Source organism: Miniopterus natalensis, chromosome 6 (assembly GCF_054644295.1).
Source record: "Miniopterus natalensis isolate mMinNat1 chromosome 6, mMinNat1.hap1, whole genome shotgun sequence".
Lineage (NCBI taxonomy): Eukaryota > Metazoa > Chordata > Mammalia > Chiroptera > Miniopteridae > Miniopterus > Miniopterus natalensis.
In genome coordinates, this window is record NC_142086.1 from 43,614,655 (window position 1) to 43,629,600 (window position 14,946).

The following is a 14,946-nucleotide window of genomic DNA, read 5'->3' on the forward strand; positions in this document are numbered from 1 at the left end:
CTTTTCTACACATCTATATAACATTGTAATGTATTTATCTGAATGCTCTATGGAGACAGCCTGAGTAACAGTTGATAACTATGTAAATTGTAACTGGTAATTAAACTGACATAAATACTGATCATTTTAATTATTATTGAATTATTTTTCTAGTGCAAAAAATAAGTACAGACACATTTTTAAGTTTAAAATGAAGTCATAGTGCTCGGCCGGCATGGCTCAGTGGTTGAGTATCGACATATGAACCAGAAGGTCACGGTTTGATTCCTGGTCAGGGCACAGGTCTGGGTTACGGGCTCGATCCCCAGTGGATGTGCAGGAGGCAGCCGATCAATGACTCTCTCATTACTGATGTTTCTATCGCTTTCTCCCTCTCCCTTCCTCTCTCTGAAATCAATAAAGACATTTAAAATAATAATAAAATAAAATGAAGTCATAGTGTTAATGCATTCTACTTTATTTCTAGAGAGTATTCCATTATGTGGGTAAACCACAGTTTGTTTATTCATCTGTTGATAGACATATGAGTTGTCTTAAGTTTTTTATTATTACAAGTAAAGCTATGAACATTTATATACAAGTCTTTGTATGAACATATGCTTTCATTTCTCACAGATGTAGCTTTGAAGTTGATATGTTTTTCAAAGTCCAATTATTCTCCTAAAAATAATGAACTGGTTTCTCAATGTAGATGAAAATACTAAAAGAAAAGGATGTTTTAGCCCTTGGTTCAGTTATTGGAAAGCTTTTCGGAATGTTTGTAACAACTTAAGTAAATGAATCTATTTTCTCAACTGCAAAGTTTATGAAATCTAACCACAGATAAATTATTTCCAATGAAAATGTAGCATACAAATTGAGATATAATGTAAAACATACACCAAATTTCAGACTAAGTGCAGAAAAAAATGTAAAATAATACAAAAATATTTTATACTTCTTTTCCTTTTCCAGTTTTGTGTTACATTATGAAGAAGCATCTATCCAGTGCTGTAGCCTTAACATCCAGGAAAGGAGGTGGGGTCACCACAGAGCTGAGGTAAGAGGAATGTGACTTAATAGAAGCTTCAAACTTATACCACATAGATTTACATATACAGGCCTACCACACCTACTGTTAAGTCAATTGCTTGAAAAATCTTTTTTCTTTTTTTTAAATACTCTTTACTGAGAGATGGAGGGAGAGGGAGAGAGAGACAGAAACATCAATGATGAGGAAGTTATTGACTGGCTGCCTCCTACACACCCCCAATTGGGGATCAATCCCAAAACCCAGGCATGTGCCCTGACTGGGAATCAAACTGCAATCTCCTGGATCATAGGTTGATGCTCAACTGCTGATCCACACCGGCTGGGCCAACTGCTTGAAAAATCTCAATGAAAATACCCAGAAAAATAATATTAAAGGGGAAATTATGAATGATAAGAACCCTCTGCTGTAAGGAAAGGCAAGACTGGGTTTCCAGAAGCTGGGCTTTAGGAAGCCTACATGAGTCTCCAAGAGAGTATACAGTCTTAGGGAGAGTGTCAGATAGGGCTTTGAAAACACAGCAAGAATTATAAGCAAACTAATATATAGCAGATTACCACTAAATAGTTGTTGAATTGTTAAAAGAACTATTAAAAATATAGTAAGGTTGATGACACATGCCACAATTCAAAGGTGCAAAAAATGGTAACTATTTTCTACAAGGAATCTCATCTTGTTTTTGAGTCTGCTCAACAGAACAAGACCTATCTTCAGCTCATCAATGAACATAACTCAGTCTCTTCTAGTTTTAGCCAATGCTTTTTAGGTGTTATCTCAGTTGCTTCAGGATTTAATCTCAGTAAATATCTTTTTTTTCTCCCTCCTCCTGAGGAGCTCCTCTCCAGGGACTTTCTAAGTTTTTACAGATTTGAGACAGAGATATTTTGGCATTGACATGCTCTAATCTAGCCTGTCTCAACTTGCTGGGCATCCTGCTGCAGTGAGGCTAGTCCAGCCTGTTTCCAACTTGAACCCACTGTTGAAATGGGTAGGCCTTACTATAGACTCCAGTCATACAGACCTCATATTCTGCAGCCTCCTTCCCTTACCCCACAGCTCTTCCAGTCCTCTTAGCATTTGTGCACCTCACACAGTGCTATGAGAAATTCTGGACTCCCAACATGACACACATACACCAAAGGAATCAGAGATTCTACTGTAGGCCCAAACCTCTCCTCCTCACATTTCAAATAAACCCCAGCTGGCTGCTCTGCATACTGAATACAATGAATTTTTGACTTCCCTAAAGGGGTTGCAGTTTCCCTAGGCTATGCCCTGAGAAACAAATAGGTACTTTTGCTCCAAGATTCCCCAGATCTCTCTGGCTCTCCCCCTAGCCTTCCCCACTTCTCAAAGATTTGATTATGGGGTAGGGGGAAAATAATTTTTATATTATCTTGAAAGTATAATATTTCAAACATATTGGGCTAAATTGAATATATTGTTAAAATTAATTTTACCTTTTTCTTCTTTACCTATTGTAATGTGGCTGCTAAAAATTTTTAAATTATACATGTGGCTTACATTATATTATTGGACAATGTTGGCATAGGCCAAAGTGAAGGGTAGGGGAAAGGAAGCAAGAAAATCTTAGAAATCCAACTGTTGTATCTTTGAACACAATGCAAAAAACAACAGAAGAAACAGGTCTGTTAAGTCAAAAAAACTTTCCTGAACCAAGACTCCTTTTAAAAGTTGAAGAAAATTGATTTCATACAAAAATAAGGAACAGAAAGGATCAAGGTTAAAGCACCTAAGTTACAATTAAAAAACAAAAACTAAGGTGCAGAATAATATACTTACAGGTTATAAAAGCATACCAGACGTATGTTCAAAAAACAAATCAGAATCACACTCTCTCAAAAGGTGTTAAAATTATGAAAATTATACAAGACATGAAAGAACAACATAAATCAGAATTAGAAAAACTCAGAAATGAGGTGACAGAACTCAGGATGAATTTGATATAAAAGAAAATAATCGTTTCAGAGGAGACAAAATAAGAAGGAACACAAAAGTAAATAAACACAAAATAGAACGCCTTAAGTGAAATAAGAAAAAAAAAGAAGAAACTTATAAAATGAAAAAAGAGATAAAAAGAAATTGAGACAAAATGATAAATATTAAAGATAAATCAAAGATGAAACAACTAAAAGAAATCTCTAATGAAGAAAACAGACCAAATACAACAAGCTATATAATTCAAGGAAACTCTTCTGAAATATCAAAAGAACACACTGGGTATCTATAAACATCAACCAAGAATGACAAATACCCATGTACAGTCTAGTAAAATTATCAGACTTAGGAAAGACAGGAGGGAAAGAAAGGGAGAAAGAAGGAAGGAAACTGATAGATAACATGCATAAATAGCCATTGGGCACCTAAAAAGTATTTGTCATATAATAATCCAATGGGCTTTAGTGAATTGTTAACTTAACGACTATGAGGTGACATACACCTGTACCTGTGTAGCTTGCACTGCCTGTGCCTGGGTGAGTTGAGCTTGCAAACTGCTTATTAGTTCCTCCTTCTCCTGGAGTTTATGTTTTATCTTTTCTACTTCCATCTCTTCCTCTGTAGAACTCTTGTCATGCTGAAAATGCAGACAATAAAGTCATTTATTTAAAAATATTACAATTAATATATATTTGATCTTTTGCTCTAGTATGCCCTATAAAACCATTTTATTACAGTTTTATCAAACTGATGGGAGCAAGAAATAACACCTGACCTACCAAGGAAGAAACCTATGAGTTTTCCAGTTTCAATACGGCCAAGTAGCTCCTACTAGACCCACGCTCCCTCAGATAACAGCTATAAATCTGGATAAGAAATAAAAGTAGCTATCTGAAAATGAGGAGAGCAACTGAAAGCCAATGATATTGGAGGGGTGTTGATAGTTGGAAAAAATGGCACCAGGTTTCCCATGTCTATGGTTTTTAGTGTGAGGGCAAACCCAGTCAGTGTCATGCAGGACTCAACAGAAAATTCAGTCTCACTGCCTTGAAGAACCAGAGGCCAGAACTGCGAAGCGAGGGGCAAAACATAAAAGAACCAGTGAGAGGAAATAAAAATATATGAATAGTCTATTTTTTCCCCCAAAAGCTCCTTAGGCTGAACCAGATTATGCCTCCATATTGAATTCACACCCCCTCCCCGAAATGAACCTAGTCTCCTTGTTGGAGCTACACAGAATAATTTTATACTTTTTTCCACATACTAGTTGGGCAAACATCTGAAGATTACCATCACTTCTTCAACTATACTTTGCACAGAATATCTAGCTCTATAATAGGTTTACAACAGTTAGAGGGCTGCTGTGACTGACTGCTGGAATGTAGAAATCATTTAACCCAACCCTTTTATTTAACAGAGGAAGGAACTGATGCCATAAGATGTTGATTTGTTTAAGGTCTCAGAGCTTTAACAAAAAGGCAGATTATAAAATGGGTAATTTTTTAGTCTCCTAAAATGGACTGCAAGTTCAATAAGAAAGGACAGCATTCAGTGTGGTATTACTTTAGCTTCATAAATACTGTGATTATTGAAGATATACTATTTATTCAAAAGTCTTTTTCTACTTAGGAAATATGTATTATACCCAGTCACCATACCTTAGAGAGTTGCTCCTCTGACTGAGCTCCTGCAGGCACAGCAGTCCCTCCTTGTGCCTTCATTTCTTCTATGTGTTTATTCAAAGAAGTTAATTTGGCCTTAGCATGAAGTTTCAGTTTTTTTATTTTGTTATCAGCAGCTTTTCTTTCTTCCTGTCAGAGAACAATGATGATAAATACATAAATGCTTACTCATCACTTCATCACTTATCTAGCACACAACAAAAGTAGGCATCATCTTACAGTATCAGGGAAATAAGAATCCGATTCTCTATAATAATCTTTTAGCAAACAGTCAGCAAGAAAGAACCAAACAATGGTACCTGTAGAACTTCATCTTTCTGCTGTAGCTCAGTATCCTTCTGTCTAATGATTTCTTTTAGCTCCACCACCAACTGCTCTGCATAAGCCAGGCGCTCCAGAACATCCTCTTGCATTTTATCATTACATTCCATGTCTGATTCTTGGGGTAATTCCTAGTATTTAGACAAAAGTTGCCAATGCAACAGGGAAAAGGTATTAGCTTCTAAACAGGAGTTCCTTCATTCCAATTTAATCTTATCCCAACTCACATTCTTATTTAGAAAATCTTTCCAACTCTAATCCAATAATTATTACCATAGCCATTACAATATGTTAAGCATTCTGTAAATGTTAAGCATTTTACAAACATTATCTCATTTACAGCCTCATTATTCTAATTTTACCAAAGAGAAAAATAAAGGAAGCAAAGATCACAAACCATTAAGTGGGAGAGCCCAAAATTTAAAATTAAAATAGTAGTTGAATAAAATTCTCTTAACCACTAAACAATACTGCTTGTTTGTTCAGAAAACTAAAGGACTTCTTTTGATTCCTTATGTGGACCTCAGAAAATACAACGCAAACTATAGGTAATGGATGAATTTACAATACCAAACAAATATTCGCAAATTGGAAAGGTATTCCAATTCCCACCAATCATCACTCAAATATTTCCTATGGGAAAGGAATATATACCCAAATAGAAGTTAAAACAATCTAACACTGAACAAGTCAGGGAAGGTGGGGATGAAAAAGATCTTATGAATCTCATCTAACACTTGATTCCTATCACTGTGGCTCTTAGGCTACAAACTACAGTAGAAGGACCATTTATAAAGTCTCAATATTTTTCTTAATCCTCTCTTCTACCTAGCAAAAGCAAGGCTGCTCACACTCTTCTATGTTATTTTCCTCAGAAGAACATGGAACAATGTCTGTCTAATTCAGAACAGAGCTACTTACGGGGTCTAAAGAAGCCCTCATATTCTGATCAGTGTCATCTCCTGATAATTCATGTAAAACAACATTTGCTAATCCTGACAATCGGCTCAGCATTTCTGCAGCAAAAGAAAACATAAGAATCAGTAAAATATAGAATATAGTCTTTTCCTATATTGGTAACCATATCATCAATAAGTGAAATAAGAAAAATGTATAGGTGATATGTATTAGAAACAGCATGATGGTCTCATTAAAAAAGGCATTTTATGTACACCAAAAGTTGCAGGTTCAGTTCCCAGTCAGGGTACACACCTAGGTTGCAGGTTTGATTCTTGGTCAGGGCACGTATGGGAGGCAACTGATGATGTTTCTCTCTCTCTCTAAAAAAAAAATATCCATAAAAACTTATCCTTGGGTTGTGGGCTCTATCCCTAGTAGGGGGTATGCAGGAGGCAGCCAATATGTGTTTCTCTCTCATAAATGTTTCTCTATCTCCCTCTCCCTTCTTCTCTCTCTCTAAAAATCAATAAAAACATCCACAATGAGATACCACTTCACACCTGTCAGAATTGCTATTACCAATAAATCAGCAAATAAGTAGTGCTGGAGAGGATGTGGAGAAAAGAGAACTCTCTTGCACTGTTGGTGGGAACGCAGATTGGTGCAGTCACTGTGGAAAACAGTATAGAGTTTCCTTAAAAAATTAAAAATGGAACTGCCTTATGACCCAGCCATTCCACTTCTGGGAATTTATTTGAAAAAATTTGAAACACTAATTCAAAAGAATATATATACTCCTATGTTCATTGTTGCATTATTTACAATAGCCAAGATTTGGAAGCAGCCCAAGTGTCCATCAGTAGATAATTGGATAAAAAAGTTGTGGTACCTGTACTACTCAGCTGTGAAAAAAGGAAATCTTAACCTTTTGCGACAGCCTGGATGGGCCTGGAGGTATTATACTAAGTGAAATGAGCCAATCAGAGAAAGACAAATACTATATGATTTCACTTATATGTAGAATCTAGTGAACAAAATAAACTAACAAAATAGAAACAGACTCATAGAGACAGAGAACAGACTGACAGCTGTCAGAGGGGAGGGTGGTTGGGGGACTGGGTGGAAAAGATGAAGGCATTAAGCAAAAAAACCCCAAACACACACAAAAACTCATAGACACAGACATTAGTATGGTGATTACCTGAAGGAAAGGGGATTGGGAGAGGTAGAAGAGAGCAAAGGGGGGATAAATAATGAAGGAAGGACACTTGACTTTGGGTGGTGAATACACAGTGCAATATATAGATGATGTATTATAGAATTGTACACTTGAAACCTATCTCACCCCAATAAATTCAATAAAATTTTTTTTAAAGGACTGGTTGTGCCCTGGCAGGTTTGGCTCAGTGATTAGAGTATTGGCCCCTGGACCTAGGGTTGCGGGTTCAATTCCTGACCAAGGGCACGTACCTCGGTTGCAAGTTCCCAGTCCCTGGTGAGGGCATAATGCAGGAGACAACCAATCGTTGTGTCCCTCTCACATCGATGTTTTTGTTTCTTTTTGTGCAAAAAGAAAAGTCCTTTTAAAATTGTTTTTAATAACCAAAATTGGTGGTGGTTGTATCAATACTGTTATTCCTAGACTATTGTATGTGTCATGTGGAATTAAAGTAAATGAGTAATTATGGGCACAGCAATTCTATCATATTTTCAGAATGAAAAAGGGAGTAACAGGTATAACACAGAATTAAGAACCCCAAAATAAAAACTAATCTTGAATTTGAATTGAAAGTATCAGTATGAGCCTACGAGGTATTTTACCTTAACATACATGTTTTCCTAGCTCTGTCCTCCGAAAAGACTTAAACCAATGACAAACTGAGAAGCAATGAACACCTCTAGTGCCTACACTGGGGTCTTGAAATACCATTTCCCGTTAAAAAAATTTTTTAAGCAGAGGGCTTCTTAGAGAAATGCCTGGTTCCAGTTCTGAAGTAGGAAATGCACAATATGAGCCTGAAACATCTTGTCATATGAAATAACAAGGAAGCTATCAAAGACTGGTATATTCATATGAAAATGACTCAGGAGTCAAACTGAAGAAATTCCCGTAGGCCAAAGGAACAATTTGAGTTTTTGTAAGAATATGAATTGCAACACACCGAAACACACCAAAAATATTTAAAGCCACGAATTCATAATAATAATAAACTGGTCATCACCTGAACTGATTATGTTGAAAAGGAGGTAAGTACAAGAATTTATCTTGTCTTTCCTATTTAACTTGTACCACTCAGGAAGCGAATAGATGAGTATAAAATTATTCCAGCTAATAAATGAAAATAAAATGGTAGAATTAGAATTTCTAGTCTAATATTTTACAACTCCTAATAAGGTCATGCATCTAGACATAGAGCATCGACAGCTGATAACAGCAAAAACCAAACATTATGACCCTCCCGATGAAAGAATATACCACCACCTATAGTCTTGCCAAAGAAGTCAAACCTCAGTCTGATGAAGCCACTGGATTGGCTGCCAGTTTGCAGGAAATGCAGAGGACAGAGGAATATGTTGAACTGCTCTCATAAAAGTGCAATTCCCAGAGTGTTGGGAAACTCCACAGGTTAAAAGGCCTCAGTTCTTCAACAGAAGTTGTAAGGAAAAGACAAAAGACAAGTTAAGGGGGGGCAAGTTCACATTTTGGTGATAAAACCATAAAGAAACACTTCCACAGGAAATGTTACTTTGGAAGGAAGGAGAGGGCTATGATTGAGACGGGGCACATGAAGGAGTTTCTCAAGTGACTGCAAAATTACATTTCTTGACCTGATAGTCATGACAAGATGTTCATCTTATAATAATTCTTTAAGCTATACATTTTTTGGTGTTTAGTACCTGAGTTTTATTTTACAATAAAAAGTTTTTTTAAAAAAATCATTAAACAGCTAGGCCTGTCGTAAAGGAGTTTCTCAACTTTATCTCTCACTTTGTCACACACCCTGACCATGGCCATTTTCCACCATTTCCAGTTCAGATTCCCCAACCAACCCTAGACCCACCTCTATCATAACCCTGCTGTTTATACCTACACATTCGGCTCTAAGTAGCTTGGATCCTACTACCTTTAAGGCTAAGCAGAATACTACTGAGATGTCAGACACAGTGACAATGCTTCTCAACCATTTTAAAACCATACGTTCTTTGGAGAAATGCAAGATTGTGTATGCACAAACATGTGTACACACACACCAAAAGTGATATGCCCTAGTTCAGATCTTTTGCATATCACCATTAGCAGAGAAGATTGTGATGAATATGTGATTTCTACTGCAAAAATGATTATTTTTCATTTTCCAAATATAAAATTAAAATCCTGAATGTTTTTTCAAACTGAAACTCTACCCCCAAGTCACCACTATCACACATTAGATTCTGATTCATCCTGCCTAGAAGGGTGTGTCTTCACCAGCATTCTACTGAAAATTATTGCACATGAAGGATACATACAGATGAATATAGGATAATGATAATATTAATGGTAACAATTATTGAGCAATATATACCAGGCACTTTCTTACAAAATTTGCAATGTAGGTATTATCATCATCCCCACTTTATCGAAAAGGAAAACTGACAGAGCAGTTAAGATATTTCAAAGTCCCTGAGCTAAAAATAAGTTGTATTGAATAAGATAAAATACTCTTTAAATGGAAAATAGGTTACTTTTCTCATATAACTATTTTAAAATATGTATATCTGAAGAAAGAAAAGATCAGCAACAGGGATGTACCATTTCAGGCCAAAGTAAAAGAAGTTGCTAAAGGAGTAATTAAACAATGTCAAAGGACCATGAGAAAGTAGATGGCATAGTGGAAAGTGCACCAAATTGGGAGCCAGAAACTGAGTTTTTGGTCCTAGTTCCAACACAAAGAGGTTGTATTGTACTGGGTAAGTCACTTTACCGTTTCCTCATCTTAAAATGAAGACCTGACAAGGGGCATTCCGATGCCCAGTATTATGGATCTGTAATTCAAGAGCCATTTCTATAGCTGTTGATGTTAAAGGAATAATATGGAAATGGAAGTGAAAAGGGCATCTCTGGCACAGTTAAGTGCTTCAAGTAGCTCAAAGATTGGGAATTTGAGGGCAAGAGAAGCACTAAGTAGCATGCTTAAGCTAAATGAAGAAAGATGGATCACCCTCTCTGTTAGATTCACTGTAGGGCAGAAATGGGCAGGTAAATATATAAACATTAGTAAAAGGGAAACTATGTTCATAGTAATAAATTCATGTATGTAATATCTATGACCATTGGGCAAACAATGCTCTTGCTATTGTTTTATAAAGCACCAGAACGATGAGTAGCAACTTGGAAAAGAAAAAAAAATAAAGAGCTACATGCCAAGGCTAGGGTTCAATAAAACACTTAGGCAAATAAAACATTCCCTCCAAGTCAACACTGGCCACACCTTCCACAAACCCTGCACAGGATCTTGATACTTGTATGTTGAGGTGGCACTTAAAATTCAATAGGTCTTACTTTCTCAAAGTCTTCACTGCTATAAATAATTATTTTCAAAATACCTACTTGGTGTAGAGCATAAAGCCAGGAGCCACAAAAATATAAAAATATAAGGCATGTCCCTAACCACAGAGAACTTAATACAAAATGCACAGGAAAACCAAGAAAATAACTGAAGATAGTACATGCTTGTGTGTACATGCATTTGCTTTGGAATTTAAATCATATTTTCCCACAGAAACAACAACAGAAAATGGTGCGATTTCCAGGTCCCTCCTCAAACTTACTTAATGTATATTTGTTTGAGTCTCAGTAGTTTTCCTTAATTCTCAACGTGATTCTCAACCAGTTTGAGGATCTGATAGGAAATATTGCTATGTAGCTGGAAAAAGCATATGCAATATTATAATTTTATAATTACAAAATAAAAACTATTTTTCATGACACAAAAAACTACTATTTTCATTAAATAGAGTAAATGTTAGCTATAATTATATACACGATACTATGTACTAAGTACTGCTCCAATTGCTTTACATAGAATTTATTTACCATAATTATTTTACTCATTTTATTACTAAAACAACACCAAATAGAAGGTACTATCAATATCCCCAGTTTTTTGTTTTTAAATATATCTTTATTGATTTCAGAGAGAGGAAGGGAGAGGGAGAGAGAGAGAAACATCAATGATGAGAGTCCTCATTGATCGGCTGCCTCCTGCACGCCCCCGACAGGGGAACGAGCCCACAATCCTTCATGTGCCCTGATCCAGAATCGAACCTCGATCTCCTGGATCCTAGGTTGATGCTCAGCCGCTGAGCCACGCCCAGCCGGGCCCGTTTTAATATGAGTAAACTAAGGCACAGCCAGGTTAAATAATTTGCCTAGCCACAGAGCTCAACAAAGCTTAAAAAGATAATTTATTTTCTGAGTAAACTCATCATCCAACACTTGTCATTGGGGCTGAAAATTAGGCTGGTAGGCATGAGGACACTCATACACTAATACATGCTTATAGTTCCATAAGCACTTTTTCTGAGGACTACATAGACTACAATGAAATGAATGAGAATAGTCTAGTCCCAAAGAATTCCATATTGTTTATATCATAGGCTCACACAGGGGCCCAGGATATATGTACATGGATGTTCACTATAGCAGCGCCTGTGATGGCCAATAACTGGAAATACAGTGGTACCTCGGTTTTCAAACATCTCCGTTGGCGAACATTTCGGTTTACAAACGCCGAAGTAAATGCTTCGGTTTTCAAACACGCCTCGTAAGTGAAACATGCCATGTGGCTTCCGCTGAGGGCAAGATCCTGAGGCCTAGCTGTCGGCTGTTGATCCCTTGGTTTTTGAACGTTTCAGAACTCAAATTATATTTGAAAACCAAGGTACCACTGTAATCTAAATGTCCATCAATACGGGGTAGGCTAAATACATTTTGATATTTCTACAAGGGAATGCTGTATAGCCTTTTAAAAAAAAATAAGGTAAGCCTGGGCCAGTGTGGCTCATTGGTAGAGCATCAACCTATGATCCAGATCACGGTTCCATTCCCAGTCGAGGCACATGAGCGGGTTGCTGGCTTGAGCAGGGGGTGGGGGGGCAGGAGGCAGCTGATCAATGACTCTCTCTCATCACAGATGTTTCTATAACTCTCTCCCTGTCCCTTCATCTCTCTGAAATCAATAAAAAAATATATTTTAAAAAATAACTTTATTAAAAAATGAGGTACTTTTATACTTATGGATATAAAAAATACCTAATATGTAGTATTGAGTGGCAAAAGAAAGGTGTAAAATAGCATGTATTTTATGATTCCACTTGGAGGGGGAAATATATATGTGCTTGAATGGAAAAAACAAATTATTTACTTACTTCAGGAAGGTGGGGAATGGGAAAAAGTATCAGTAGATAGAGGTTTTTATTTTTATATTATATCATTTTGTATTAAATTTCATTTTACGAAAGGCACATACTGCTGATTTTAAAACAGATTAAAAACAGAGTGTTATAGAGCCTAAGCTCCACTTATATAGTGGCTCCTAACAGTAGAGTGGTATGTAATGATCAGTGGTGAGACATTTCCCAAATAATTTATTCCTAATAGTAGTTAACCTAAAGTAGTTTATGAATGGTTTATTACTTATAAACAACTGTAAAACCAACATCCTTCTAATTAATCCATTAATGCAAAGGGGGGAGGGAGAGGGGCCTTTAAGAGTCAAGCAGCAGAAAAAAAAATTATCTCCTACAGATATTTATTTTTAGGAGAATCTGCATCCCAGAAGAATAGAAGTCCTCAAAAATTTTTTTACAAAGGAGATCCACTCAGTCTGGAAGTCTTGAGAAATACAAACAGCCTTCTTGAAAAATAAGGAAACACCTTTATATGGACTCCAAGTTAGTTTGAGAGCATCCCAGGGAGTGGGCAAGTTTTGTTTTCCATCTTTTAAAAAATATACTTTTGCATATTTTATAATATATTTACAGTGCTATTTATCCATTAGCCACAATTAAAGATACAATATTTGGAGGACACTTATTTAAAATGTTTTACTGATAGGGGGTGCAATTAAAAATGTTTGGAAACTACTGATGTGGTCAAACAAATTTAATTCAGCAAAGAGAAAAGCACTTAATGGTCATTCCATAGTCAAGGGATGAAAAGTAAAAGCTGTTAAAAGTAAAAAATGTACAATGCCTGCAATTTTTGAGATCTCTTCAACTTTTCCCTCTATATAGTCCATGATCAAATCTTGCCATTTTCCAAAAGGACATTTCCTGGTTTTGACCATTCACAATCATCAGACCATCCAAATTTAATTAATGCTTCAGGAAAGGCCTCCAGCCTCTCCCTACAGAGTTCCCCACTGTCATCTTGCAGAGCTGCTAAGATTCTTTAAAAGCTCATAGACTTCCAACTATTTCCAAAAGTGAAAGGACTTATCTAATGATTTTAAATATCTGCCCCTCTTAAATTGTCCTCTCCACACAGACCAACTGGAACTCTTTAAATAAGTCAGACAAATATACTCATTTGCCAAGGGGCTCATCCTCCCCTTCGCACTCCTACACCCCACTGGAGTTATGCAGAATAAACATCCTCCACACCACTAAATCTAGTTCTTTTTCCTCCAGTACTGTCTTCAGGAATCCCTTTACTCTAACAGCCTGCCCACCTATGATTGCTGGGACTTTAGTGTTGATAAGATTGCAAGAATTATCCCTCCTCTCCGAATCTCTCCAACAACATCCCACAGGCCCTCATTTGCGTTCATTTCTCCAATGTTTCTGTGATCTCCGCCCTCAAGACCTCCGATTTGTTTGGGTCCCGCCTCCCCTTCCAGACACTAAGTTTGTTTAGGGCCTGAGCCAGGCAGGTGCTGCGTGCCCAGGCGGGCCTACGCAGGCCGCTCAGGGAGGAAGGCAACGCTGACAAGACTGACCCGAACGTCCTTCTTCGTCGCTCCCGGCGGAGAAACATCCCGACGAGGGGCCGACCGCGAATGTGTGCCCGAGGCCGCGCTGGGCGACACCGAAGCCCTCCGCAGGCGCCAGCAGGCGTGTGGACGACTAGAGGTAGGCCTCGTAGGTGAAGGGAGGCGAGTGAAGGGCCGGATTCGGACTGAATCCGGGAGAGGCCGGGCGGGGAAGGGACCCGAGTGTGGCTGCTTCGGCAGCCCCGCGGGCCCTGTGGTGGGGGTTACCGTTAAAAGACTCACGGAGGGGAGGAGTTGGGGAGCGTCCCCGACTCACCTGGAAGAGGCTGCCGCCAGTGGCTTCAGCTGTCCCCCTCCCAAATTTAAGCCACGTCAGCTCGGGAATCCCGAAAGCAACACCTACCACCGCCGCGCCCCTCCATGGGACTCAACCACTCGCTGTTGGGACCGAAGATGGGACTAGGAAATAGACCAATTAGAGCTATCGGCAGAGCGTTACCAGGGAGACCAGGCACGCCTTGTTTGTAACTAACCCGTCAACAATGACGGAAACCAATCAACGTCAGGAAATGCTCTGCTTCCCCAAAGAAACAGCCAATGGACTCTAGAGAGTGGTAGAGGGGTGGAGTCAGCCGCGAGCTAGTGATCCGGAAGAAGATCTGGGTTTGAGCCGGAAATGCCGGGAGGGCGGACGTTCAGGGAAAGATCAGGTGTTTCTAGTGTCCTGTAGGTGGGCCGGGTGCCTCCCATTCCTCCGCGTAGTTGGCCGCGACTGACCCCGACTACCGCTGCCGTTATGGTGGTTGAATGAGCTGTGGAAAGAGAATGGGTGTGTGGGTTTGCTCTTAAAGTGATAAAATAATAGAGCCGAAAAGTAAGTTGTCTAATATGACCTTTTCATTTTACTTATGAAAAATGAGAACCAGAGTAAAATGACTCCCCACAAATAGCCACTTAATGATGGAACTTGAACTAGAACGTGGCGTCTATGTGAAAGAGGATCAGAGATGTATCTAAGGGCATGAGTGAGAGAAAATAGTGAACACTCTACTAGGAAAGTGCCTCTTAGGAAGTGGCG

At 38.1% G+C, this 14,946-nt stretch overlaps 1 protein-coding gene across 5 annotated transcripts in view; it reads right to left on the bottom strand.

Moving 5' to 3' along the window:
* GOLGB1 (golgin B1) overlaps positions 1-14,263 on the bottom strand; it is a 60,362-nt gene extending 46,099 nt beyond the window's left edge. For 3 of the 5 annotated variants that reach the window (XM_016199919.2, XM_016199918.2, XM_016199914.2), the window contains exons 1-7: positions 14,185-14,263; positions 8,401-8,535; positions 8,115-8,221; positions 5,914-6,008; positions 4,971-5,123; positions 4,648-4,800; positions 3,498-3,626 (exon numbers count right to left, since the gene is read on the bottom strand). In XM_016199919.2, coding sequence (XP_016055405.2) covers positions 3,498-3,626; positions 4,648-4,800; positions 4,971-5,123; positions 5,914-6,006 — 528 coding nt within the window. In that variant the 5' untranslated portion in view covers positions 6,007-6,008; positions 8,115-8,221; positions 8,401-8,535; positions 14,185-14,263. Of the gene's footprint in view, positions 1-3,497; positions 3,627-4,647; positions 4,801-4,970; positions 5,124-5,913; positions 6,009-8,114; positions 8,222-8,400; positions 8,536-10,704; positions 10,800-14,184 lie in introns of all 5 variants that reach the window. The other 2 variants (XM_016199915.2, XM_016199917.2) reach the window with 2 other exon arrangements.
* Positions 14,264-14,946: the final 683 nt, after the last annotated feature.